At 33.5% G+C, this 27,274-nt stretch overlaps 1 protein-coding gene across 1 annotated transcript; it reads left to right on the top strand.

Annotated features, from left to right (window-relative positions):
• The first annotated feature begins 5,969 nt into the window (after nucleotides 1–5,969).
• LOC123565761 (carbohydrate sulfotransferase 1-like) lies at nucleotides 5,970–22,542 on the top strand. Its single transcript, XM_045359550.2, has 6 exons — nucleotides 5,970–6,201; nucleotides 13,393–13,476; nucleotides 14,892–15,087; nucleotides 15,349–15,447; nucleotides 15,869–15,990; nucleotides 21,526–22,542. Exons 1-6 carry the CDS (start codon nucleotides 6,132–6,134, stop codon nucleotides 22,218–22,220), a joined length of 1,266 nt encoding a protein of 421 aa, XP_045215485.2. The 5' UTR covers nucleotides 5,970–6,131; the 3' UTR covers nucleotides 22,221–22,542.
• The last annotated feature ends 4,732 nt before the right edge of the window (nucleotides 22,543–27,274 follow it).

The following is a 27,274-nucleotide window of genomic DNA, read 5'->3' as shown; positions in this document are numbered from 1 at the left end:
AAAATAATATTTCGTTTAATATATACATCATATCGAGGGTTCAACGCAATAAGGGCGTATCTACATATGATTATTGTATGTAGATACGCCCTTATTGCGTTGAACCCTCGATACAGCATTTAACAATTGTTTTCTACGCAATAACTGCTTCTACCAGTTAATACGCATATAGGTTTGTACCAAATGCAACTCGAGCAAAATATTTGTTTTGGTAAATTGGTAGACCTTCCTTTTTACTTACCTGGGAGATACCCAAAAAGCGTATCGTCATTAAATTATCTGGCATATTCTTTGTTCGCGGTTTTTTAATAGCATCCAAGCAGATTTTAAACAATTAGTATTACAAAATGTATTATGCAAAATAAATCAGTGTCGTCTGTGGAAGTATTGCTGGTCGATTTTGTATCGACTGACATCTTAACAGTGGTAGGAACGCATGTAAAAGAATAACTGTAGTCAATTCTTTGGTACTTTATCGAAAAATATATCGTGAATGTTCGATAAGAATATCTTTTTTCCTGAAAAGAATTGTTAGAAAGCCACTTAAATAAATAGTTCATAGTTAATGTGTTTTCCTACCTCGTTTTATATCCACATGCTAAATTATGCAAGAGTGTGTTTAATGCACTGCGTATTGTTCTTAATATATATCAATAATACTCAACTATGCACCATTGCTTCCTTTCATTAATTGCAAAGGTTTTACATTTAGCTTTTTCAATTCTATCACTATATTAATTGCTTATGATTGATAGCTTTTTTTTTCTTTTTCAACGAGAATTTCATGTATGTTACGTATATCACCAACGTTATCATTTAGGCAAATGCATGATTTCCTTGTATCGTTTTATAAAATCTTTTGTACACCTCCAGTTGCCGATGGCTCAGTCATTCGTTGATAGTTATGCATGAATTCATTATACTGAAAATGATCACCATGATCCCAAGGACCAAAAAATGTAACAAGTAAGGGAGACCAGCCGCCACAGGGCACTTAAAGACTGTTGTTGTGACAATGTAAATAAATCTTTTGGAAACACAGAACGTAACTTTTAAAACTGAAATTAGAGTGTCATTTTAGTTTGGCGGGGAAATGTCAAACTAATCTTGTCATCTTCATTACTTCAGTTCAAGTTGAGATTAAGGAATGAATCAACAGGTAGCATATATTAAGGCCAGGGATGAGATTGCGTTTGGGACCAGTAGGTCAAGAAAAATGTCACTGTTACTAACAGTAGAGAAATTATAGCCAGCCAAATAACTTTGGATTAATATATTGAAATTAACATTTGTTTGTAGGCAGCTTATGGAAAAGCATGGTTGGGAATGCATACGGGGCCTGTGGTTCAAGGTCAATTTACTGTCCCTTAGTGTAAGCTTAAAACATTCCATCAAGATGCAGTGGTCTAACTCTTTAGTTTATGTTTTAGTGTACACATTTTAATGCGCATCGGCTCAAAACCGACGGAACTGACAGCTATTTTTGTCTCTTTCTTTATTGAGTCAAGATAATCTTAAGTATATGTTGGGGCAAACAGAAAATTATGATCATTTTATGCTCCCGTTTATAAATCATTGTATAAATAAATTTAAGTTAGCTAATGTTATAATCTGTTCACACAAAACCTAAAATAGTATACATACCAGCCAGATTGGCCATACTCCACTTTAAGATTGAGTAGTTTCATCTAATATGAAAACATATTTATGTTGTAATAACAAAGAACATCAATATTATATTAATCATCCATGCCTGAACTTCCCATTTGCTCTTAATGCGAAGCAGATATTATTCACAAGTTTGTGCAAAAGACTGGTTTGGTAAAGGGTTAAATGTTACCATACAGAATTTACATTTCAATTAAAAAAAAATTACAAAAACAATTCGGAGTCCAAATTCTAATTGCACCGGCTACATTTGTGACAAAAGATACAGAATATCAGGACAATTTAATTTGTGCAAAAAATCTTATTCAAATTCATATTAAAACTGTCAGAGGTCCTTTGAACTCAAATGTTGTTTTTCGTTCTGGCAATCCATTTAATGTTGTACTATGTTGGAGAGTTACGAAATTCAATGCTAGAGGACGTGGGAAATGTTGTACATTTCATCACCTCTCATGAGCAGACACATTTAAACAGGGTTATTTATTATGGATACGAACTTTGCTTCAAAAGGCTGATAAAGATCTAGAAAATTAAACAATGGCATTAGATACTGTCTTGAAATTCTCTTCTACAGATGTACGGTCTAAATGTATACTGCAGCTGGCGTCAACGATGGGGCAATTAAAGCATACGCGTTTTAGTGTGTTGATATCTAATTGCAAATAATATCTTGAAATCTAATTGCAATCAGTTGTGTAAATCATAGATAAATCAGTGTTTTATCTAAAACAAAACATAGCATGATCAGTCCTGTGACAATGGATACAATAATCGACAGGAAACAATGACAGTTAGTGCATAGTAAATTTTACTTCAGTCTTGTCAATATCTGATATTGGTTGTCAAAATAACGCTATTCAAATACGTCTGAAAACTATTAAACTGTCAATGGGACCACACTTTAAGTCAGGAAATCAGAGGAAAAACGGAATAGTTCTTACATTAAATTGTAGATCAATATATATGTGTCTGTAAATCATTTTGAAATAATGCTAGTCGAAAGCTGAATTTAATGTTCAGAAAAAGGTTTTGGTATGGATTTTTCATTTTTTCGAAAGTATAAAATTTATACTGATATTTCAGATATAAGGTTGATTTTAACAACTTAGTAGGAGTATACTCATCCGCCAAAATTATACTTTGTATATGTGATAAGTATGGCAGTGTATAACGTATGATATTTCATGCGAACATAATGACAACCTACACTGATATTCCTTATAGTGACTGCTGTTATTTCCTTTCATTGATACATCATAATGTGTCTGCCATCCATTGATACAAAGACACGTGTTATTGTCATTCATTAAGGTATTGGATCCCTAATAGTAATTATTAAAAATGGCATTTGCTTGGCATATTCTTAAAGTAGACCGTGTTTCGCACTGTGTTGCAATTTCTAAACAACTTTTACCGTGCCGTTTTTTATAAAATCCACTTTTGTACAATAAATCAATAATAAGTCTTGAAAAAAATAAAAACTTACTAGAAAAAAGGGGGGAAATGGCTTGAACCTACGCCCCCATCCCCTCGCGACTCAGATGTGATTCCACGAATTGAAATGACAACAATGTCTTCATGTTAGATTTGCATATTATATTTCAACCTTTACACATATTTGTTGGTTATCCGAGAAGTGCGTTTCTGGATCCTTGGAAGCATTGAACAATATTAAGCAAAATAACAGCAAAATAATAGCAAAATCTGTTTCGATGAATTTGTTCATTAGAAGAAATGAAACTTGTAGGCATACATCGCGCACTCGAACACCGGTTTAAGTGGAATCTATTGTACAGATACACTGAATGACCCTATGGTCCCAAAGGACTAGAAATTTAACAACACAGAGTTCAGGTCTGCTTTGAATTTTTACGACCGCCCCATGGCACTTAAAGACTGCTGCTGTGATAGATATCTAAAAAGAGATCCCTTTGACACATTAAAACGAAACCAAGCAAACAATTAGTATACTCGGTTTGATTGTTTTTAGATAATTAAACTCGTTTAATTCTGTCTATATATATTCAAGCAGTGGACTAAAGGAGTCAACAGAACTATTAGACAGACCATAAAGCTTTAAATGTTACACATCTCATTAGAGAATTCCATGCACTACTGACTGACAATAAAATATAAGATCAATGCATGTTCGCCAACATTAAGTGGATTCCCTTGTGAGTCAGCTGAACGCAGACTTCGGTGACACCAACTTCGATTGCATATTAAAATCAATTGCTCGTCATTCTATTAAGAGGAATTTAAATATATTGTGAAATGCATGCCTTTTGTTTTACTTAACAAATATTAAAATAGTATTATTATTAACGATACATATTTATACGTTGTAACTTATATGTTCTAAACTACACAAAAAGGCTATACATGTATATTCCAGCATGTCTTTGACATATCTTATATCGCTGTCGCGTCATTTGTTGTTTTCCAAAATATTTCGCTCTGATTCCACTTCAAGAGATCTAGAAGAAATACCAGTTACGTTATTAACATGGTAATCATTACTTGGAACTCGTGCATGTATACCTAAGAAAATACCACGGTAATGCTGTTAAACAAACACCAAGAATCTCCATAACTATTGTTCGAAAACTTACCCTGTAATATTCTGAACCCATTCAATCTTCGTATATAATGTCATTAATACAGCCATATAAAGTTTATTTGAAACGTTCTGACATACCCATATAAGCCGCGCCATGAGAAAATCAACATAGTGGCTTTGCGACCAGCATGGATCCAGGTCAGCCTGTGCATCCGCGCTGTCTGGTAAGGATCCATGCTATTCGCTTTCAAAGCATATAACAATTAGAGAAACCGTTAGCGAACAGCATGGATCCATGATGGTCGCAAAGCCACTATGTTGGTTTTCGCATGGCGCGGCTCATATAAATCTTCATAGCTAATGTTCTTAAACGTAAATATGTAGCAAAATTATGTGTCCGTATTCATATTTGTAAAATATCCCATACTTTGTTAACATTGTCTATAATGATAAAGGTATAGTAGATGTTACAACCCATTTTTCAAAATAGTATAAATAGTAAAAAGTATATTCATAAAAATCAGTATGGACATTATCAAAGTAGTAGGCAAGTTATTTCGGTATGAGAGAGTCTCCAGAATTATACCAAGCAGATTCTGCTCTAGGGTTTCACGTGTATTTAATGGTGTAAAGCCCTAAAAGATATTCTTAATTCTATTCCGTCGACGACAACAGAACCACTAAATATCCGAATGAAATAAATCCGAATAACAGCACATAGCAATTACTTTAATACCATAATTTATTTTACACATATTTCATTTCATATATTAGTGTAAAATGTTCCAAATGCACGGATGGGGCGTTTATAAAGTCACTCGGTGTATTAGCACATCATTCGACTCAGTTTTCTGAAACGTTGGCACTGCTTTAGTACTAAAATAAAGGAAAGGAAAATTCTTAAGACTGCGTTTTGCATTTTGTATATATTCATTATATACATATAAAAGGAAACAAATGTTCTCTTCCTCTTTTAGTCTTTTAGCAATTTCTAGTATTCTTTTTACTTGTATTAAAAATGGTTTACATATCAATAACATTATTGTGATTTTTTCTAGTTCACAATGAAGTGTACATGTATCCTCTGAATATTTTTCAATGGCTTTAAAGAAAAATAATTCCCGATATGGACAAGATACTTTTTGTCCAAAACACAAAACTATTATCGGTTATAATAAATAACAGTTGAATTATTTGTATGTCACAAAATTGAAAACAATGAATTATGTACAAACACAATATTTTCATAAGTGATGAATATGATCCATTTAAACTCATATTGAATTTCTTAATTATTGACAGTGTATTATTGAATTCCGTTTACTTCGAAGCAAAAAGGCTCGGTACATTGGAAATTCTTGATACGAAATGTGTTTAATCTTTTTTGCACTGCATAATAAGGAATCTTCGTTACGTAAATTAGATAATGACTTATTCAAACTTAGGTTATTATATAAAGGAAATGACACATAGCACTCTTACTTAGTACAGAACAAAATATTTTGAACGTGATTGATAATCTGTACGCGTACTGTAAAAAGGCTTAGAACTGCTGTCATTAATACAACTACCTAACTGTAACCTGAGTTACGATATCTTAATAAAGGTCATATGGTAACCTGAACACATGTCATACAAAGCTTTACAAAGCTCTAATATACACTTGTAACGAAATTAATATTGACTGAAATAAAATAAAAGCCCAGAGACGGACTCAGTGCGAAACGTTATTGGTGTAAACTTCTCGACGAGTCCAGGTTTGCAGACGTGTAAGTAAGAAGATTTGAATACAGATATTTATGTTGTTCTAGACGCTAGTGGTGTAAATAATTTTATATTGGAAATAATTTAATACTATAAGACCTGATGGAAACAACCGGACAATTTTATTATTGAGGAGAGGATGCGGATGTCTAGATACTTTAAAGCATCAAAGATATTGACTGCATTCATACTTTTTACATTATGCTTCGGTATGTATCAATTTGTTTATTAAATTAGCTTTATAGATAAAACGCACTGATGTTTTAGATTTAGGTAACATTAGAATAATTTTACAATACTGGTCATATTCCTAAAAGTGCCAGTCGAAACAGTTCTATTTCGTGTAATATACAGATCATATACATTTATTGTGAAATATTGACCGATTTTTTTGTGGAAATATGAAAAAATACTTTAAAAAGCATTTAATTACGCAACAATTTATCCTACCAGTTATATATGCAAATAGGTTTGTACCAAAGGCAACTTGAGCAATTATTTGTTTTGGTGAATTTGGGAGGACTTCGTTCTTACTTACCTGGGAGTTATTCAAAAAACGTATCTTCATCAAATTATTTAGTATATTCTTTGTTCGTGGTTTTTGGATACCATTCAAGTAGAATTTAAACAATTATTATAACAAAACGTACTATGGAAATTAAATCAATGTCGTCTATGAAATATAACATTTAGAACTGAGCGTAAGTATAATAGAGTTATGCTGATTGATTTCGTAACAATTAACATCTTAACCCGGTAAATTTCTAAAATGGTCTGATCTATCATTTAATTTGGGCAGTACCATTTATCATTCGAAGGGGTGTTCACTGAAAATTTACTGACCGAATAGCAAACAGTGCAGACCAAGACCAGCCTGCACGCCCGTGTGGGTTGGTCTTGGTCTGCACTGGTCGCAAAGGCAAGATCACTGACCGGTAGCAGGCTAAAGGTTAACGCGTTTGAAATAAACAAAAAAAAAGTATAACTGCACTTGGTTATTGGTTACTTTACCGAAAAGTATATCGCAAATATTCTATAAGAATCGTTTTCCTTAAAACTGTTGTAAAAAGCCACTTATATGAATAGTACATACTTAATGTGCTTCCCTACTTCATTTAATAACCACATGCTAAATTATGCAAGAGTGTACATAAGGTATGCATGCGGAAATCCTTGTTCTTGGCGTATTGTTCTTTCATAGTTGTATCAGTAATACTCAGCAGCGGTGTTAAACTATGCACCATTGCTTCCTTTCAGTAATTGCAAAAGATTAACATTTTAAGAATTTGAAAAGTTTTCGTTATTCCCTAAGCAATTGGTTTCAACTTGTATTGTTCACGCCCCCAGTGGCAAAGTTGTTAGTTCTGCATACATGTTTTCCTTCATGTGAACTTTGATGGAATCTGTGGTGGAATCTTCTGTGTCTTCTTAAAATGACCACTTTGTCGACTCCGGGAAGCAATTTACAAAACATATAAAATTTTGTTGTCATAATGACTTTGAACGAAAATATTCAATGTTATGAATCATTGATATAATTATGTTTACATTAACTATACATTTTTTATGGAAAGAAAATTAAACGTTTATTTGCGTATAAGCAACATTGGTGTAATAATAATGTAACAGAAATGCTTATTTTCAGAAACACTACTTAATAGTTAATACCATTGATCAAATAATCATGCTAGGTTACTTTGAACTGATAAAAACAGTTTAAATTCATGTTCAGTCATCTGGAACTTTTCTTGCCTATTTTAGTATTTTTATAGTGAAAATAGCATTCATTTCTTGCTTTCATCCTTTCTTCGTCTTGTCTGAATTAGTAAATACAAGAAGGGCAGTTCATTTAGCTCTGATAGTTATTTTATTCTTTGGCACTTTTGAAAAATATGTCATTTTATACAGTATAGAGAATTTTTTGTATCATCCTTTTACAGATAATATTATCAGTATATTGTATTTCATGCAAAGTGTGAAACAACAAAGATAAAATTTCTGTTTAATACAACTATGAGCCTGGGTTAATTTAAAACAGGAATTGTAACCACTTTTCGTCCGTCTCTCCGTCCTGTAAAATTGTGATCAAGATTGTACGTTGGTCAGCCTTATTACAATCTTAAGGACGGTCCTTTCCGCGTGATTACACGCGCAAAATGACGTCATTCACAATAAATATAAACAAAATAGCGTCCATCGAAATATTCTTTCAAAATTGGACGCCAAAATTTCAAAAGTAAAAGTAAAGTTTAAACTATTTTTCTGACGGTAAAGATCAAATTGTATCGACACGACTATAGGAGTTTTAACTGGATTTAAAGATAATTTAGATAAATACCAGGAACTGTATTTTCATCGGAAGGCGAAATACAATTGAACATGGGTGGGTCCCTCTGGCTGTTCTATTTACATGTTGAAATAGTCGATATCCTGAAACTTATTACTCGTGGAAACCAAACCACTTTTTTTTGAAGCACGTTATCGTAACAATGTAAATGTAAGAATTGGATACTAATTTTTATGTGTTTATACGTTTGCAAGAAGTGCCCATGTGGTGTATACCCGTATAAACGCACAAACACTAGCATTCAATTCTAGTGCCGCCGTAGCGCAGTGGTAGCGCGTCCGCCTTGAGATCGAAGGGTCCCGGGTTCGATGCCGACCACTGCCTTGGTGGTAGTGTCCTTAGGCAAGACACTTTAATTCCACATTGCCTCTCTCTCTCTGCTCTTAGAGGTTGGTTCCATCTGGAATGAGTCTCGAGAGCCATTAATAGAAGTTGTAAGAACTTGTTTGGCAATCGAGAATAAATAAATTAGTATAAACTAATTCAATTCTTAGATATAAACAAAACAAACAAAAAAGCAAGACTTTTGCTATCACAGTAAACATCTTTTATTATAATGTGATTTTAGAAATGCACCTGTTTGCAATATAATATATGTAGTTAAACAATGAATACATTCATTTGTGACAGTTTCAATGATGTTTTCAATAAACTCTTGAAAAGATCCTTTGGAAGCATAGAATAAAACGAAGCAACATAAATAATACACTCAGTTTGAGTTATGATGTTCACGAGAGGTAATGAATTGTGCAACAAACCCTCATGCCCCGTTGCACCGGCATAAACAGTGTTCTACTACACTAAAAATGAATGTTCTCCATGATCCTAAAGGGCCAGAAAATGTAACAACACTGAGTCAAAGTACGGCGAGACTTACTTCAGTCGCCACATGGCACTTAAAGATAGTTGTTGTGATAGTTAAACTCATCTTTTCGCTCCATAACTTAAGGTTATGTGGAGATTTAGAAGGTTTTTTCTTGTGAAATAAAGTTCACCATAAGTATGTTTTTGGGCAAACTTATGGCCATTTTGATGCTCCTATTTATTTTATATTATGCAAAGAATAACTTTAATTTGCCAGTAAAATGTTGTATATTTACATTTTCAGATTGGTAAAATGATGCGTGTTAAAATAGTGTTTTCATTATTTTTGAACACCTGTTATTTCATATTTTATGTGTATTTTTGTTCAAATATAATCTTATGAAACGATAATGTTATGCAGTCAATATCTGGAAATGTAAGTTAGCAAATGTTTGTATCTGTTCACAAAAAAAATCTAAAGTAACACCGACATAATTATATACCAGTCTGGCTGGTATGTATAATACTTTAAATTTAAAACACAACAGCAAAATCAAATGTCTTATATAACGTCATTCCATACGGAATCCTGTTAGGACCATTGTCGTGTGTCGTGCCGCGTTGTCGCGATGTCGTGTCGCATGGTCGCAATGTCATGTCGCATAGCCGAGTGTCGACCTCAAAGCGCGACAAACGACTTACGACATGGTCCTAACAGGATTCTATAATTCCACCCTCTTTTTGTGTTTTCCCTGAAGACTATTTTTGGTCCTTGCCTGAACTTCCCATTAACACATATTGTGTAGAAGATATTATTCAAGGTCATGCAAATGATTGGTTTGTGCAAGTGCGGTAGGTTACCATATAAAAAAAGTTCTGTTCATTCATATGATAGAGACATTACTTTTTCCGGCCTCAAAGAAGACATTTTAATCTTGTAATTTGCAAAGTTATCTTCGGAATAAAAATGTTACATGGCTAAATATTTGACAAAATTTACTAAATTAAGGACAATTTATTTAAAAAAAAAAAAAAAAAGCTTCAAAATTCAAATGCGAATTCATATTAAAACTGTTAGACTTCCTTTGAAGGCAATGTTGTTATTATGTTCTGGCAATCCATTCAATGTTGATATGTAATAGGGTTTCAAAAATCTCTGCTAGGGATGTGAGGGGTGTTGTTCATTTCATCATCTCTAATGAACATACTAAGTTTAACCGAGTTTGCTATTATCTATCTTCGATGCGAATTATGCTTCTAGCCTGCTGGCGGCATGATATTCTGCCTTTGTGACCAGTGCAGACCAAGATCAGCCTGCACGGACGTGTATGGTCTGCACTGTTCGCTGTTCAGTCAATTTTCAGTAAACACCCCTTCGAATGATAAATGGTACTGCCCAAATTGAATAATAGACCAGTCCATTTTAGAAATATAGCAGGGTTAAGGGTTAAAACAGTGTCAACAGGTACTGTCTAAACATTCTCTTCAAAGTGTATACTGTTCCTTGTGTCAGTCAGTTGTTGCAAATAAACCTGATGCAATTTTTACTGTTAATAAACAAAATTCATATCTAATTTCAATCAATTGTGTAAATTAGAGATAAATCAGTGTTTTATTTAAAGTAACTGATAGCTGATCAATCCTGTGACAGTGGATACAATAATCGAAAGGAAACAATGATACTTATTGCACAGTAAATTTTACTTCCTGTCAATATGTGATATTGGTTGTCAAAATAACACTATTCAAATACATTTGAGAACTACAGAGCTGTCAATGAGACCACACTTGAAGCAAGGTAATCAAACAAACAACGAAAATAATTCTTTTATCAAAATCACATGAAGTAGATTGCAGATCAATATGTATCTCTGTAAATTATTTTGAAATACTGGTAGTGGAAAGTTTAAGATAATGTTGAAGAGAAATTCATTAATACAGCGAGAAGTGTTAAGTGGCCTGCTGAACTGCCTAACTATTGTTATTGCAATGCATTAAAGTAGTAACATGTGTTATTGCCATTTATTGACATGGTATCTTCTGTTATTGCCATTTATTGATATAATGGCTACTGTTATTTCCATTTTCGTTAAATGACTGGTGTTATTTCCATTTAATGATATTTTAGTAACTACCGTTATTTCCATTTCTGTTTAATAATTTTTATTTAAATAGTGACTACTATCATTTCCATTTAATGATGTACTGACTGCAGGTCTTGTCATTTCTTAGTACAGTAACTACAATTATTTATTGATAGAAACAGGATAGACATTATTAACAAACTAGTTCTTGCAAACAAGAACAGCATGGCTTTTAAATACGTTTTCAAATTTCTTTGAATTGGAGGACACCCAGCGTGACTTTCACTGTTTGCAACAGTTTAGGTAAAGAACAGAACTGCAAGAAATAGCAAAAAGTGGCAAAAAGGTAGGATGCATGGATAATAGATAGAGACATATAAAGACTTTGTTTTATTGTCAGACAAAACTGTGCTACGTCTGATAGAATACAGATCTAACATTGATGTTGCAGATATTGCCTAGATACAGTTATTCAAGAAAAGGGTAGTTGCAGGAGTTTACAAAACTGTTACACAAATAATATTGGCAAAATAATTTAAGAAATGCGCAAATGCGACTGGTACAGCTAACATTATGTACAGAACACTATATGTATTTATGAAATCAATATATAGATATATACATTTTACGCTAGTACTTTCAGCTGTCAGAAACTAGATATATAATTAAGGCCATGGATGTACTTAAACAATCTAAAATTTCAAAGATATTGACAGCCTTCATTCTTGTAACACTGTGCTGGGGTATTATTAATTTATTTCATATTTATACCCTGGATTATTAAAGAAAATGTACAGATGTTTTAAATACTATTATTTGCTGTTTTAGCGTAAGATTAAGATATAAATGCAATGCTGGTGATAACTTAAAAAAAAAGGTGTTTGAAAAGTTTGTTTTCCATTTCAATGATAATTAGGTACTTAAATTTCATTTGATACACGCCATATCGCAAACCAGGAAACTCAAGTCCCAAATATTGTCAAAGCCTGGATGACATTGGCACTTATACTGTACATACGCATCTCAAAACATGTCTTCTGTACAGCAGTTTGTTTTTATTATTTAGCACATTCATACCAAAGGTCACTTGAATAAAATATATACGAATATAAAATGAATGAATTTTGAGAGGCGCTGCACAAGAAGAAATATTTATTTACATGTAAATGTTACCCTTGTTAAGTCTATATTTATCGATTGAACTACACTACAGAATAACTGCAGTAACAGCTCATGGTAACTTTATCAGCGAATATATCTCGAATATTTTATTAAGAATCTTTCGTTTGAACAGGGTTGTAAAAACTACTCACATAAATAGTTTATACTTCATCTTCGTTTTATATCCACTTGCTAAATTATGCAGGAGTATGATTAATGTATGTGGAAATCCTTTTTCTAGGAGTAGCATTATTTTTGCGCTTTCGATTTCTTTATCTGACTTGACGTTCTGTCAAACGAAACGTATTTTGGTTTGTTGTTTCTTATGCTTCTGCATGATATTCTTGTAGAACTTATCCATGCTTTTTAATTTAGTTCGTGGTTCTAAAATGTACGACAATAAAAGTTTCGTGTGATAAATTATTATTGTGTACAACACCATTGATGTATCATTTATAAAAATAGGCGTTTAATCAAATTATTCACTTTAATTCAAATTATTCAGTTTTATGATTGCATATGCCATGTTTTGTGATTTTCATACATATCTGCGATATGTCACATGTTTAATTGTAAAGCGCCCTTGAACGTATATTTCATATGAAAAGGGCGCTCAACAAATCTGGTATGATGATAATAATAATAATAATAATAAAGTCCTGGTACTGCTAAGCTTCTGTTGTAGCCGATGGATAAATCATTTGTTGCAATACTTTTCCTGTTACATATGACAAACAAGTAAATGTTTGTTTGCTAATCACGATTGGTTATAATGGCTGATTAAGTATAGAACCTTTGATTATGTTGCCTGATGCGTGTCTCATAATTTGAAGAAATATATATACACGCACTTTTACCTCTGTCTCACTGATTTAAGGAGGAGTGCAAATATATGAGATATAATGGAATGCGTTTTATATATGTGCTTGTATGCACTATATAACTATATATTGGCAATGATTACATTATTCTTAACAACATTTGTTTTGTTATTTTTGTTTCAGGGATATTAGATTTCGTTATTTTTGCTACAAACAAGACAGTTCTCCGAGTTGTGGAACTTTTCGACAGGAAAAGGGTATTAAATGGTATGAACATTTCAAATGGTTAAAAGAAGCATGACACCTGTCGTACCAGACAGGTTTTCGCTGCCTTTTTACAATACGGATCGATGCACCTCCCTGTTAAAATATACCCTAAAGAATATTTTCATAGACTGAAAGTAAAATGATCTATTTTTCATTGTTGTGGAATTGGAACACAATCCATAAATGAAAGTTATTTATATATTTATAAAACAATGGTGATATCTGATAGTGTGCCTGTTTTACTATTGATACTTTAGAGCTACACAAATATCCTAGTTGGAACGCATATTGTATGCAAAGCATCGAGTAATAGCGTTTCATCTTAATGATCAAAAAATAACGTTCATGTCTATAATAATCAATACAAATGATTTGCATTTCCATATCTTTGGAGGTTGTCGAAGTTTTCAGTTCATAAAGTGACAAATATCACTAAATGTTTTATCACTTCTAATGTGTATTCTGTCGTGAATAATCAAAATTTCAACCCGTCCTAGCCAAAGGTTTCACTTAACTCAAGCCTTTGCCAAGTAGAAACAAGATAATAACCTTATAAAACATGTTCCGGCTCAGAAGCGAAAATATTTTTTTATTTTTAACTATTGCTAAAATCCTTGCGCAGATGAAAAATACACAAAAGTTCAATCGCCAGGAAATAACAATATTAATAGATTTCTGACTATTTTTCAATTATTTACTGATCCATTACTACACGCGCTTTCCATGTTAATCATATCTTCAGGCAATTAAATTTTGAAATAATACGAACAAGACCGTTCTGTTGTCCGAGTTTTTGGCGCTTTTCATTAATTTTAATGACACTATACAATGATTAAGAAACTAATCGAGCGTGTGTGTCCACAAAAACCTATATTTTCTATCAAGTATTTAGAGCATTTTAGGCTGTATCACCCAATTGTTGAATTTTAGTGTGGTCGATACGATAATTTATCGAACTGTAAAAAGTGATATTTTTGAAATTGATCGGATACAGAGAAGTCGAATGCCGTTGTTGATTTTTTTTTCAAATAAATTGTGTACGACATTACATCAAAATGTCCTGGCGTAACATTTAGAATGAGGTCAATACGCATTTTCGCTCCACCTATGAGTCAATATGACTTTTTATAATTACTCATTTGATTGTGTTTAGACCAATGGAAAGAACCACAAAATAATTATGTATATTATTAATATTATGTTATTGTGTTGCCTTTGTGCGCAACAAACTTTATATCGTATTTTCTTCTCATGTGCGCTAAAGGGCAACAATGAAATTGGTTTAACCGAGAACTTGAAGAAGAATTCTATCTCTATGGGTGGTTGATTTTATTTGATAAACAAAAGAATCAAGCAATTTGTTACGTTTAATTTCAATAATTCATGTTTAATTTTACACAGCGCTTTCTTTACAGAAGAAGCTTTACGCCACGTGCAAAGTTATGACGTCATATTAAGCGCCTACATGAACAGTGGTTCCACGTATACGGGAAAAATCCTTGGCTTCCGTAAAGATGCATTTTATTTCTATGAGCCGTTGTGGCGTCTAACACTTTGGGGCTACTATAAATCAAATTTTACCGTCTGCAGCACACGAACATCTACTTGTAGGTATGTTTATGCTATGTCGGGTGAATTTCAAAATCTTTCTGCCTTTTCATATTAACCTGTGAAATGTTTGACAGAAATTATATAGGTATATAATAAAAGTCTTTCGCCGTTTCATTGTTCGTTTACGCTAATAACTAGATAAAGAGATCAAGTATCGGTATTCAAAAATAACCCGTATAGTATAGACCCCTAACATGCATTTGTACTCTCCGATTCATTCATAACATTACTTGTGTTAAAATTCCTCTTCTTGTATTTTAGGGAGGTTTCAAAAGACGACATTAACAAGAATAAACCGATTGTTGGCAGATCTAACAAGGGAACTCTCGATTTTACATTACTTCATGACGATGATATAATGTAAGTGTTTTACTATACCCACATCAAGGAAAGTCTTTTGGTATCCTATCACAGCTGAGATAGAATCCATGCGCAAATAAAATAGTTGTATCAATTTTGGTTACAATCGGCAAGATTAAAACCGCCATGTCTTAATAAGGAATCAGGCATATAAACCAGCGTTTCATTTGAAAATAACGTATAATACCTGAACGATTTTGAAATGTGTACTTAATTGACATAAATTATGATTATGTGTGCACATATTTTAGCTTAAGATCAAAGGTATTATATGCACTTTTCAATATCGCACATTAATTGTATGTATGTATTAGTTATTAAGCTCAACCTGAAGCTGTTCGTAGACACATACTAAAATAAGTTTTACATTATATGCTGATAATTTGTGAACATACACGTAATAATTTTTTTGTATTCACAGCAACAAGACAATAACTCCAGTGCAAATTGCTCAGAGAATAATTCGTCACGTGTTTCAGTGCTGTCTTCTTCAAGTTAGAAACCTAATTCAACCCGAAGTTACAGAAAATGCAAAATTTTCAGGTGAAATTTTATACAATTGAAACTCGGTATCTCGAATTCCAAGAGATCGATCGTTTTACTTTGAGATAACCAGAATTTGGACTTAAAATGATATCATTTGCACATGGGACGAACATGAAAATATCTTCGAGATAGCCAGATGTTTTAGATAAGCGAGTTTCAACTGTATTGTACAAAACTTGTTCCCGACTTTCATTATATTCTGTTCACGCTTATATAAGATCAACATGAAAGCCAGAAACATGTTTTGACAGGTCAATTAAATAGTACAATATCTAATAGTTGTGCCTGATGAATATAGTAACCAAGTGTTTTTGCTGTAAAACTATGGTAAGAAAGAGAGGTTTCAAGATGGGTATCAGTGAAGAAATAGAAGGTATCAGCCATCATTTATTCCTTACATTATTGTATCTCCGATTATTCAGTAATTTTAGATTTGATTAACAAAAGTCAATAAAACTTTATTTTTCATTTAATCATCTCATTAATGATTTCGTAGTTTGACATTAGTAAATATTTCATTCGTTGAAGCTATAAAATCGTTGGCATTGTCAATATCTAAAACACTTTATAATTAATTCCATAAATAATAGAAAATGCAAATAGCAAAAAAAAATGAGTTACTTAGAAATTGTCTTATGATCTAAATCGCAGGTATGTGCTACATGGCCGGTCAGTTTTCAAGACATGCTTCACACCCTATTACCTGATGTCCACCACGCCGAGGGATGCGGCTGCCACAGAGGTAGGAAATCAATAACTGTAAATAGTGGTGTTAGTTTTTTTAGCTGTATTTTTTCATTTCGACTTTCCATGAAGATATTCTGGTGCAGGCATATGTGTAAATGCCTAAACATATTATATGATTAATCCTGGTCGCCAACTTTGCGAAATAAAGAAGTATTCAGCTGTTTAAATTGGACGTTTATTAAAATTGATGCGAAAATCATATTCAACGGCCCAATTCGAAGTGTTTACAAGATAATTTAATCGGGTTTACCTCACACGTCAAACGATCAATCATCTGGGGATAATCCTGGCAAGTTTCAAGTCTGTCCGTACGTCTACACCGACGTTATGACCCTCCAAAGGGACCCGGGTACAGTCACGTATGATAAACTTTACCGCAGAGGGCATTTTTAAATGATGCCCATTCCGCCGAGGAGTCAAAATATAGGATATCGTTTACGACAGAGGGAAATTTGGTGTAAAAACGTCTATTTTGGCTATTTGTTTTGCTTTTGAGACCTGGGAGGTCATGGAATTATTTGCAGTATGCATTGTTTATACTTGTGTTTAAAAATGGGCGATTTTCAATGGCGAACACTGCTGTAACACGGTGTTAATCAGTCTAGATTGAACTTCTATGTATCTCCGACGTAGTTTTGCTATTATTTGTCTTCGTTTTGTATTCAATTTCTTTTATCATGAAATATACAGAAATAATGATATCTTATCCTATCGCAAGTCCTGATGGTATCGGTACTTGCGTTTTTGCTGGATTCAGTGTTGAATTTACGGTTTAATAAATCGTTTTGCAATCAGTCTATATATATCCTACATTGCATACAATTTGATACTGTACATGTATAGAGTTGTTTTGCCACTGAAAGTCTTCGTTTTGTAAAATCATTTTTGTTTCTTTTTTATCATAATATACAGACATTTGCTGCCAGCAATGAAATCCTAAGTCCTGGTACTTGCGTTCTTGCTGGATTCAGTGTTGAATATAGGTTAATATCAAATATCAAATTGTTTTGCATTATCAAGCTTTCATACTAAGAGGCTACTGATAGTAACATAGTCCTACATAAATGATCCGTTAGGCTAGAAAATTTAAATATATTTGTTGTCAGTGGCATAAGTCAGGTGATCGGTTCTAAATAAAGCTGTTATTCATTAATCGTTTACAGAAATGTTCTAAACAATTTATTTTGTATTCAATTTCAGAACCAAAGATGAAGGCATACACGTGTTATTACTGTAACAATGATTTTGAAGTAAACACTGGAGTAATTGACCATGTAATTAATTGTCATGTCAAGAGAGATCTATCAAAATGCAATGGAAATAACTAAACCATCTGTTATTACCGAGTTACTATCTGAAATGAAGATTTCATTCTGATCGATCTCTCTTGAAAACTTTAAAGATGTATTCAATTTTGATATTTTGCCCTGTAACTTCGATACATGCCCACACGCTGGTCACTAGAAATGAATATTTCACCTTCATTTGGAATCACGTCGGTATATGTTTTCTGTCCTATATCCAGCATTCCAAATGTTTTCATCTTATTCCAGTTCCATGTACTTAAATGGTCAATCACTCTAGCGTAAGCTGCATATCAGTGTCTTAGCTTTTTTTTAAACGATTCTCATGCATTTCAAATATATATGCTTAAATATACTACTCGACAAACTGTGTTTAACTATATGATCTGATGTGTATTTAAATGAAAGCTGTATATAATAAATGCAAAACGATTTAATACCTACTATTAACCGTAACTTCAACACAGAATCCTGCAAGAACGCAGGTATCAGGACTTAAGATATCATTATTTCTGTATATTTCATCATAAAAGAAACTGAATTACAAAATGAACATTTACAATCAGCAACAGAACCAATCTATACATGTAGCAGATAGTATGCAATGTCGGAGGTAGAAATACAATCTAGACTGATTAACACTGTGTTACAGCGGTGTTCGCCATTGAAAATCGCCCATTATTAAACATAAGCAGGGGTGTAAAATTATTTTTCACACCACTCGCCCTGCAGGACTAGTAGCCAGTAATATCTACTCGCCCTTAGTGGACAGCCACTCGCCCTAATAATTGACACTTTTAATACTGTCACTTTTATGAAAGGAGTATTATGTACAATAGTATTATTTCCCGAAAAATATTTCTTTTGAAAAGTGTCTAAAAAATTTGGACACAATAATCATCGTCCATCCACCCGTGTTGAAAGAGAGGGAAAAAAAACGTTAAAGATTATCGGTTATTATTCAGACGATAAACTAAGTAATCGACCTTGTTTTCATGATCAATTTACACCCCTCAAAGAGTCAGTATCTTGACATCTGAAGTGGAGATCAAAGCGGTATTTTTGCTCGAGATTGTCATGGCATTACGTCATGTTTTCGCGCCATGTGACACATCACTGTCTGATCGTACCGCATCGGTTCTTAAAATTGCTGAGAAATAGAAATCAATAAAAAAGTTTCTTCTTTAATTTGTTATCAAAAGCGAATGTGCTATATCCCGTATAAAAGGTAAATGTCTCAAACGATAGTTACTATAGCGGATATCCTACCTCTGTGACCTATTTGCCCTCGAGGAATTTACATTATTGTTTGACAAAAAAAAACTTTTAAATTGTTGGTCAAAAAATACATGTACACAGATTCATTTAGAACTTATTAAAAACCGCAATGACATCACATTGCTTTATTTTAAAATCGCATTTCTATTTACGTTCACGAGGTCACGTAACCTATTCTGCCGCACTAATAGAAATCTGTTTGCCAAAAATCGTTTTACTCCATGTATTGTAATTGCTACCGCTTTTTCATTATTTAAGATTTTTTTATTCTGTTTTTTGTTCTTTCTGGTCAAAAGTCTGAATTTTATGCCCAGGTTATTCATCATTTATTTACTTTTAGAAAGAAATAAGTAACTAAGATGGCGCTGTTTGAATTTTTACAAATGTTTATATGAAAATTCGACCGTTTTTATAGAATTTTGCTTACATTTCTGTCGATAGCTTATTAAAATCATTATAGAATTCAAATAGTATTGTTTCTCAAGAGATGTTGAAAACTTGAAGCGAAAATGTTAAAAAATGAATGCACTACGCACGGTTTTTGTGTACGTGACGATGTAAATTAGATATTTAATACGATAGGTCGCACGTGCTTGTGGAATGGAAAATTACCGGCTTGACGTTTTGCTATCTTTACGATTCGCGGGTAAATTCCAGTCAATCCAGGTAGCGACTGAACCATCTCAAAGTTTGTTGACGTTTTGGAGTTGTAATTTCTGAATTTTGGTAAAGTAAGGACGTAAAAAAACCACTCGCCCGATCGGTCGAGTATACAGCGAGGTCCACTCGTCCTACTCAGACGTTAACTCGCCAATGCGAGCGGGCGAGTGGAATTTTACACCCCTGATAAGTATATAAACAATGTATACTGCAAATGATTCCATGACCTCCCAAGACTTAAAAGCGAAACAATCAGCCAAAATAGACGTTTTTACACCAAATTTCCCTCTGTCGTAAACGATATCCTATATTTTGACTCCTCGGTGGGATGGGCATCATTTAAAAATGCCCTCTGCGGTAAAGTTTATCATACGTGACTATACCCAGGTCCCTTTGGAGGGTCATAACGTCGGTGTAGACGTACGGACAGACTTGAAACTTGCCAGGATTATCCCCAGATGATTGGTCGTTTGACTTGTGAGGTAAATTCGATCAAAATATTTTGTAAACACTTCGAATTGGGCCGTTGAATATGATTTTCGCATCAATTTTAATAAACGTCCAATTTAAACTGTTGAATACTTCTTTATTTCGCGAAGTTGGCGACCAGGATTAATTATATAATATGTTAAGGCATTTACACGTATGCTTCCACCAGAATATTTTCATGGAAAGTCGAAATGAAAAAATACAGCTCAAGAGACTAACACCACTACTCATCGTTATTGATTTCTGACCTCTGTGGCAGCCGCATCCCTCGGCGTGGTGGACATCAGGTAATAGGGTGTGTGCTTGCTGGGCTAAAATAAAAATTCCATATAATTATGTCTGTAAAAAAAATACTTCTGATGTCATGTTATAAAATACTTATTGAATGTCGGCTTGAAATTGACCCCTTGTAATATAAATAAGATAAAAGCAATATTTCATCTTACGTTTTATTAGGTGAGAGATATGACGATACGAACAAACTTTTCTCTTTGAAGTTTAATTAGGTAGCAGCATTAAATTAGTATATAAATGAAGTTGCAATGCCATGTTCTGAATTAATAATCAGTTCCTTCCAACGTATTGCACTACCAACTTTATTATGGGACAAATTTGTTTGATCCAGCATCAAGTTTACATACCAAGGCCATGCCAAACAAACCTTGATTATTTGCCCGATACAGTGTACATACGACCTCCGTTAGCATGCATTTTGATAACAGCATACAATTCATAGAGTTTTTATATCTTCCGATTCTTTGGAATCGCGGATGCCATTAAAATGTCTGTGTATGAAAGAGTTCCGGTAAAGCCAGTGGAGCGAAGGGTGTTGTATATTTCATTGCCTTTCATAAACACAGTTACACCTAGACTTCTTTCATTTTGATTGATTCTTCCAAGTTAAAGGATCTTCTTACAGATTTATCAATAAATATAACTTTCTCTCAAAAGAAAATACCACATGTTTTATTTTTAACAATAGGTATAATAATGTAGTTTTATTTTCAAATGAACCATACAGGCTTATAATTGTTTATGTCGTCTGTTGTTTCAGGTCCAAGTTGGAACATATATCGATATTGTTTATTGAGAAATAAACCATTTGAGTATTGTCTCGAACTTTTACAATCATCTAATTGCCAGGAAGCTAAACACAAAATTTCCAAAGTGTTGAGGTTGTCTCTTGGTGCATTAGGAAATCTTCTTCGTGACATTCCAAGACTGAAAGGAATTCATCTTTTTCGTGATCCAAGGGCGGTAATCCATTCTCGTTTAGAAACACACGGGTATCCCCTCGAAAGAACAAAAATCCATAGTGGAATAAAAAACAATGCTAAAGCATTATGTAACAAAATGGCGTCTGACCTTGAGGAAGGAAAGCGCTTGAAGAAAATGTTTCCGAATAGGTTCCGTTTTATTCATTACGAAGATATATATACACGTGACTATGCTTTAATCGAACTCCATACATTTCTTGGAATGACGATCAACAATGATATCATATATAATGCTAGGGCACGTGTTTCAAACCGCGGTAGCAGAAGAGACCTTTCAGCGAGGTCAGAAAGGATCAGAAACAATGCATTCTGGTGGAGAAGATATTTGAGTTGGGATATTGTCAAGTTAGTTGACGCCGAATGTTCATTTCTATATTCAGAACTTGGTTATCCATTTATATTTGACGAACATTCTCTGCAGTATTACAATGATACTTTACTAGTACACAATCTCAAATTTTCGTTTACTTAAATGAGCATATAATTGTCATGATATCCAAGCGAAATATACAAACAGTGACAATTATAGAGGTATTTTTCAATCAAAAACAGATGTTTATAATCACAGACAAGCAATGTTGATCCATACTTCACATTATTTTTAAAGAATATGAAAGTTCGTTTCCGCGAGTATTCTTACAAAATGCGTAGTCGGAACAAGTTTGCTGCCTTTTTTATACCAACACTTTCGCATATCTGATCAGGTAAACATTCAGCCAAAAGATCTAGAATAAATCGTATATAATATAAATTCCATTTATAATTTAAAAATTAAAGTCAGACATAAAGCAGAATTTCATTTAGTTTGATATTTTACAGTCATCGTTTCCTTTAGATTAAATAATAATATATATCAAGAAGATAATATCTCTAAAACAACCTGATATTGGTCTATATATGGATCTTTACTATTTCAAATATTCGAAAACATAAATCAATGTCTCAATGGTAGTATTACGTGCAATGCTAAAGTCTATATTTTTGTTGCAGACCATGTAACTTAAGTCTTTCAAACTCTGCTTTATCTGTTGAATCTCTAAATAACTAAACAAGGAATCGGGCCGGAAAGTTATTCCAACAGACCCTTTTAAAACTGTATTATATTTTATCCAAATCCAAAGTTACACACAACACATTCTCCGTCCAGTGCATTATTGACTCTCAGCCTGACCATGACCATAAGTTTCATTAATAAAGGTATTGACTTGATCGATATAACCATTACTTTTTCAGAAACTCTGAAGTTTTTAAGTACAAAACATCTGTATGACATCAAATGTTTATCTTCAAGTATAATAAAATTGTATCAGCACTAGATGTACAATCAAATCCTAAACCCACTCACTATGAACGTAAAATCTCAGAACTTTGCAATTCAGTTGTAAGTCATGTCATCGCTAGTAATTCTGATTGCGGAATCCATCAAATTTTTTATGCTATATGGTGCCATCGTGAGAATGCTGATCATGCCATGAATATCCTACCACTTTAGATTTCATACAGTTTGCTGGGTTTTAGTGATGAATATAGCCAGTCTATCCCTCTGATCCATGACATTCCGTGCAAAGCATGGTTGCAAATTCATTCCGTGCAAAGCATAATTGTAAATTATCTAAATACATGTACACTGCTAACTTGCGTACAAATTAAACCAACTATCAGACAAATCGAGTCTGCAATATTTACTATTTGTTTTGTCCTCATTGCTTCTGAGGGATCTATTTTTCAGATTTTGTTAGGGCCTAATATATTATGTTGTTATTAAGTGATTAAGTATATATCACATGATATCTATTTCAAGAAAAAAAAAAATAAAAACAAAAACATTAGATAATTTTAGGATTTTATTTAATGATAACATCCTTACATCATTTAAAGATGTTTCAGCAAATAACCTTTTTATTTACACTACAGTATGTTCTTTGATTTTAATGCCGACCGTAACTTTGTAAATTCTTGTCCGGGCTGTAATTCTGTCATCCATGAAGGAATTTTGAAATAGTTTGGCATAAATATATTAACCTTTATGAGACGACGTTTCATGTGTAACACTCAGACCCCTTTCTACACTGTCAAGGTCACACTTAGAAGTCAAACAGTCTGTTTTGTGTCCGGATCGTAACTTTGCCATTCATCAAGAGGTTTTAAAAGTACTTAGCATAAATGTTTATCAAAATGAGAACCCTAGCTCCAAGGTCAAGGTGTTAACAGGGTTATTTTTGTGTCCGATCCATATTTCTGCTATCCATGGAGAGATTTTGAAATATCTTGGCATAAATGGTAACTATAATCAGACAATGTGTCACGCGCAAGACCCAGATCCCTTGCTCAAAGGTCAGTGTCATATTTAGAAGTCATATCATAATAGATCTTTACGCAATCTGACTAAAGTACATATCCTATTACGCTACGCATAGGATCTGAGAACGACCTATTCATTGCCTCGTTCTGACGACCCTTTCGCTAGCCAATCAGAGCCTAACTTACAACATCTTGCAAATCTACCTGTAGCCTTGACTTTTGATATTTACAATTCTTATGTCATAATGTATCAGATAGCCGGTTAGCTCAATCGGTAGGCCACTTGCTTTGTAAGCGAGGGGTACTGGGTTCGAGCCCTGGAATAACTGCACATTTTTCTTACTCTTTGACATTCGAACATGTCGTCTGATTGGATAAAATAAAAATAGCAATACTGGAAATCCAAAATATACAGAAGACGAATGTGAATGGGTCGTTCTCAGATCTTCGTTTAGAAGATCAAGTACTTTAGTCAGATTGGATCTTTACGTGTCCGATATATAACTCTGTTATCCATGAGGGGGTTTTGAAACAACTTGGCATAAATGTTAACCATAAGGAGGCAATGTGTTACGCGCAAGACCCAGACCCCTAGCTCCAAGATCAAGTTTACACTTAGAAGTCAAGTGAAAGGTTAAGAGGGTCTGTTTCATATCCGATTCGTAACTCTGTCATTAATCATGTTACAATCTAAATATTTTAAGATTTTGTACCAATTGCAAATTAGCTCAGTGGTAAAGCATACAGTCCATGTTAAACAGATCTTTTACCGTGTGGGTTCGAATCTCACCATCGACATTATTTTTTTTTCTCGTAAACATTAAGATTCCTTCACGAACTATGTGACAACACAACAGAGAAGTATCATAAGCCGATATGGCAGATCAGAAAAGTTTACCATTATATCAAAGATGATATTGACTAAATACATGCATTTAAGCCATGCAAACAATAAACATACTGTTGTTTTATATAAAGGCATACATACAAATACAAACCACCAACGAAAGAAACAAAAATATGGGAATGAAAATGAAAACATTAAAAATATTCCCCGATAACGAGAAACCTTGTCGTGCATAACAACCAGACCGCTAGCTCCACGATCGCTGTCACATTTAGAGGTTAACGGTTTACATGGTGTGTTTCTTGTCAGTTTCTTGTCAGTTCCATACCTATTCCGTCGGTGAAGACATTTTAAAATTACATGGCATAAACGTTCCCTATATTAAAATAAGGTGTCAGACGCAAGTCCAAAATCTCTAGTTTCAAAGTCAAAGTCAAACTTAGATTAAAAAGCTAACATTTATGTTTCTTGTCCAGTCAATAACTCTGCCATCATCAAACATTACTTGTCACAATTTTCCCTATGATGAGTTAGTGTGTCATGTTCAAGACCCAGTCCCAAGCTCTAACGTCAAGGTTACCTTCGGAGAAATTTTTTCTCTTGTCGAAAAATTAGTCATAACTTAACTATTCTGGCATATTTTGCGCATCGAACTGTAGCATTCTTGGACAAACCTCGGGGGCGTTTGTCACTAATAGTGCCATCTCTTGTTTGAGCTTCAATTCTAACTTTGAGAGTTACATATATTTGTACTTATCACTTTAAAATGTCAAGGTCAGTAGTGGCTATTGTCATGTTACCTTAAAGACACACCACTAATTAACTGTAACCTTTTGTATTTCCATAATGCTGTCTAACTAAAGTACATCTCCTATTACGCTATACTTCGGATCTGAAGACGTGCTATTGATAGCCTCGTTCTGACGACCATTCCGTTAGCCAGGCAGAAGGCTTACTTACAACATTTTGTAAGAATAAAAAATCTGTAAGCGACTGGTCCCGAATTCGAGTCCCTGACAGCCTACTTACTTACAACATTTTGTAAGAATACAAAATCTATATTTAGACTGGGTTTTTGATAGTTACATTTTTATGACGTAAAGTGTCAGCCGGTTAGCTCTGTCGGTAAACCGTTAGCTCTGTCGGTAGAGCACTTGCTCTGTAAGCGACTGGTCCCGAATTCGAGTCCCTGACAACCTACACATTTTTTTCTTAATCTTTGACATTCGAACAAGTCGTCTGATGGTTAAAATAAAAAAAAAAATAGAATTGCGAAAATAAAAATAGCAATTCTGGAAATCAAAAATATACAGAACACGATTAAGAATGGGTCCTTCTCGGATCTTGGTTTAAAAGATCAAGTATTTCAGTCAGATTGTTCCATAATTGTAATTATACATTTTTGTATGGAGAAATGAGAAATAACAAGTGTCTAATTACAGTTTGACAGTAACAGATATAAGGCTAAGTCAATGTATTACTAAATATATTATTCAATTAATGTAGTAGTATGCACGGTACTTCATGTATTAAGGTGAGTTTAGATCACACTTTGTTTCTATATACAGTGTAAGATAGTTATTATTTTATTTTTTATAAAACTATACTGAGAAGAGAATGACTGAGTAAGTTTGCAGATGAAGTTATGAAAACCGGACTGAGCTTGTCCACCTGTCATCTTGTAGAATAGTTGTATGATACCAGTATTACCAGAATTATTTGCACAAAGTTCATGTGGGAGGAAAAGTAGACCATTAGGTATTGGTGGGTCTTTAACTCTTCTAACTTGTTAAATACCGATGGATAAAAATAAATGCTAGATCCTACAATTAACGGTCAATGCAATACGTTAATGTTACACACCGATAGCCACACGAAAACTACATGCAGATATAGACTTGCCACAGTTCTCTACTGCGAAAATCTAAAGTGGTAATTTTGACTGGGAATTCACGGCATGCCAAACGCGTTAATGTCTGCGAAACGCAAATTTTTTAGCATGGTCCAACGTCGTATAAAATTTTATAAAAGAAATGAACGCCTACTTTACCTCTCATAGTCTACTAATTCCACAGAATCAATAAAGGCGAGTCTGCTATGGTTTTAATGATGTGAAGTTGACATCACAACAGTAGCAGTAGCAGCTACTACTGCTAGGAGTTACAGCAGTTAAACGCTGCTATTGTCAGCATTTACTTAATTGCTTGCACTACCAGCAATGAACTCGTCTGCAGTAATAGCAGTTTATAAAGCTCAGCTATTTCTGATTTTGGTGTATCGGATAGTTCTCATTGCAAAGTACTGAACTCTCGGTTCAGGTTTGAAATAAGTTTCAACGAGTGTCGATAATTACTACGATGTAATTACCTCCTCTGACT

This window comes from Mercenaria mercenaria, chromosome 8, assembly GCF_021730395.1.
Source record: "Mercenaria mercenaria strain notata chromosome 8, MADL_Memer_1, whole genome shotgun sequence".
In the NCBI taxonomy this organism is placed as follows: Eukaryota; Metazoa; Mollusca; class Bivalvia; order Venerida; family Veneridae; genus Mercenaria; species Mercenaria mercenaria.
This window is presented reverse-complemented; position numbering and strand designations above follow the sequence as displayed.

What these genes read in the sequence shown, in the direction of transcription:
- LOC123565761 (XM_045359550.2), top strand. Translation starts at nt 6,132, where the DNA reads ATGCGGATGTCTAGATACTTTAAAGCATCAAAGATATTGACTGCATTC. An exon ending in ACTTTTTACATTATGCTTCG is followed by an intron (nt 6,202 to 13,392) that starts GTATGTATCAAT and finishes TTTTTGTTTCAG; the next exon opens with GGATATTAGATTTCGTTATT. An exon ending in CTTCATGACGATGATATAAT is followed by an intron (nt 15,448 to 15,868) that starts GTAAGTGTTTTA and finishes TTGTATTCACAG; the next exon opens with CAACAAGACAATAACTCCAG.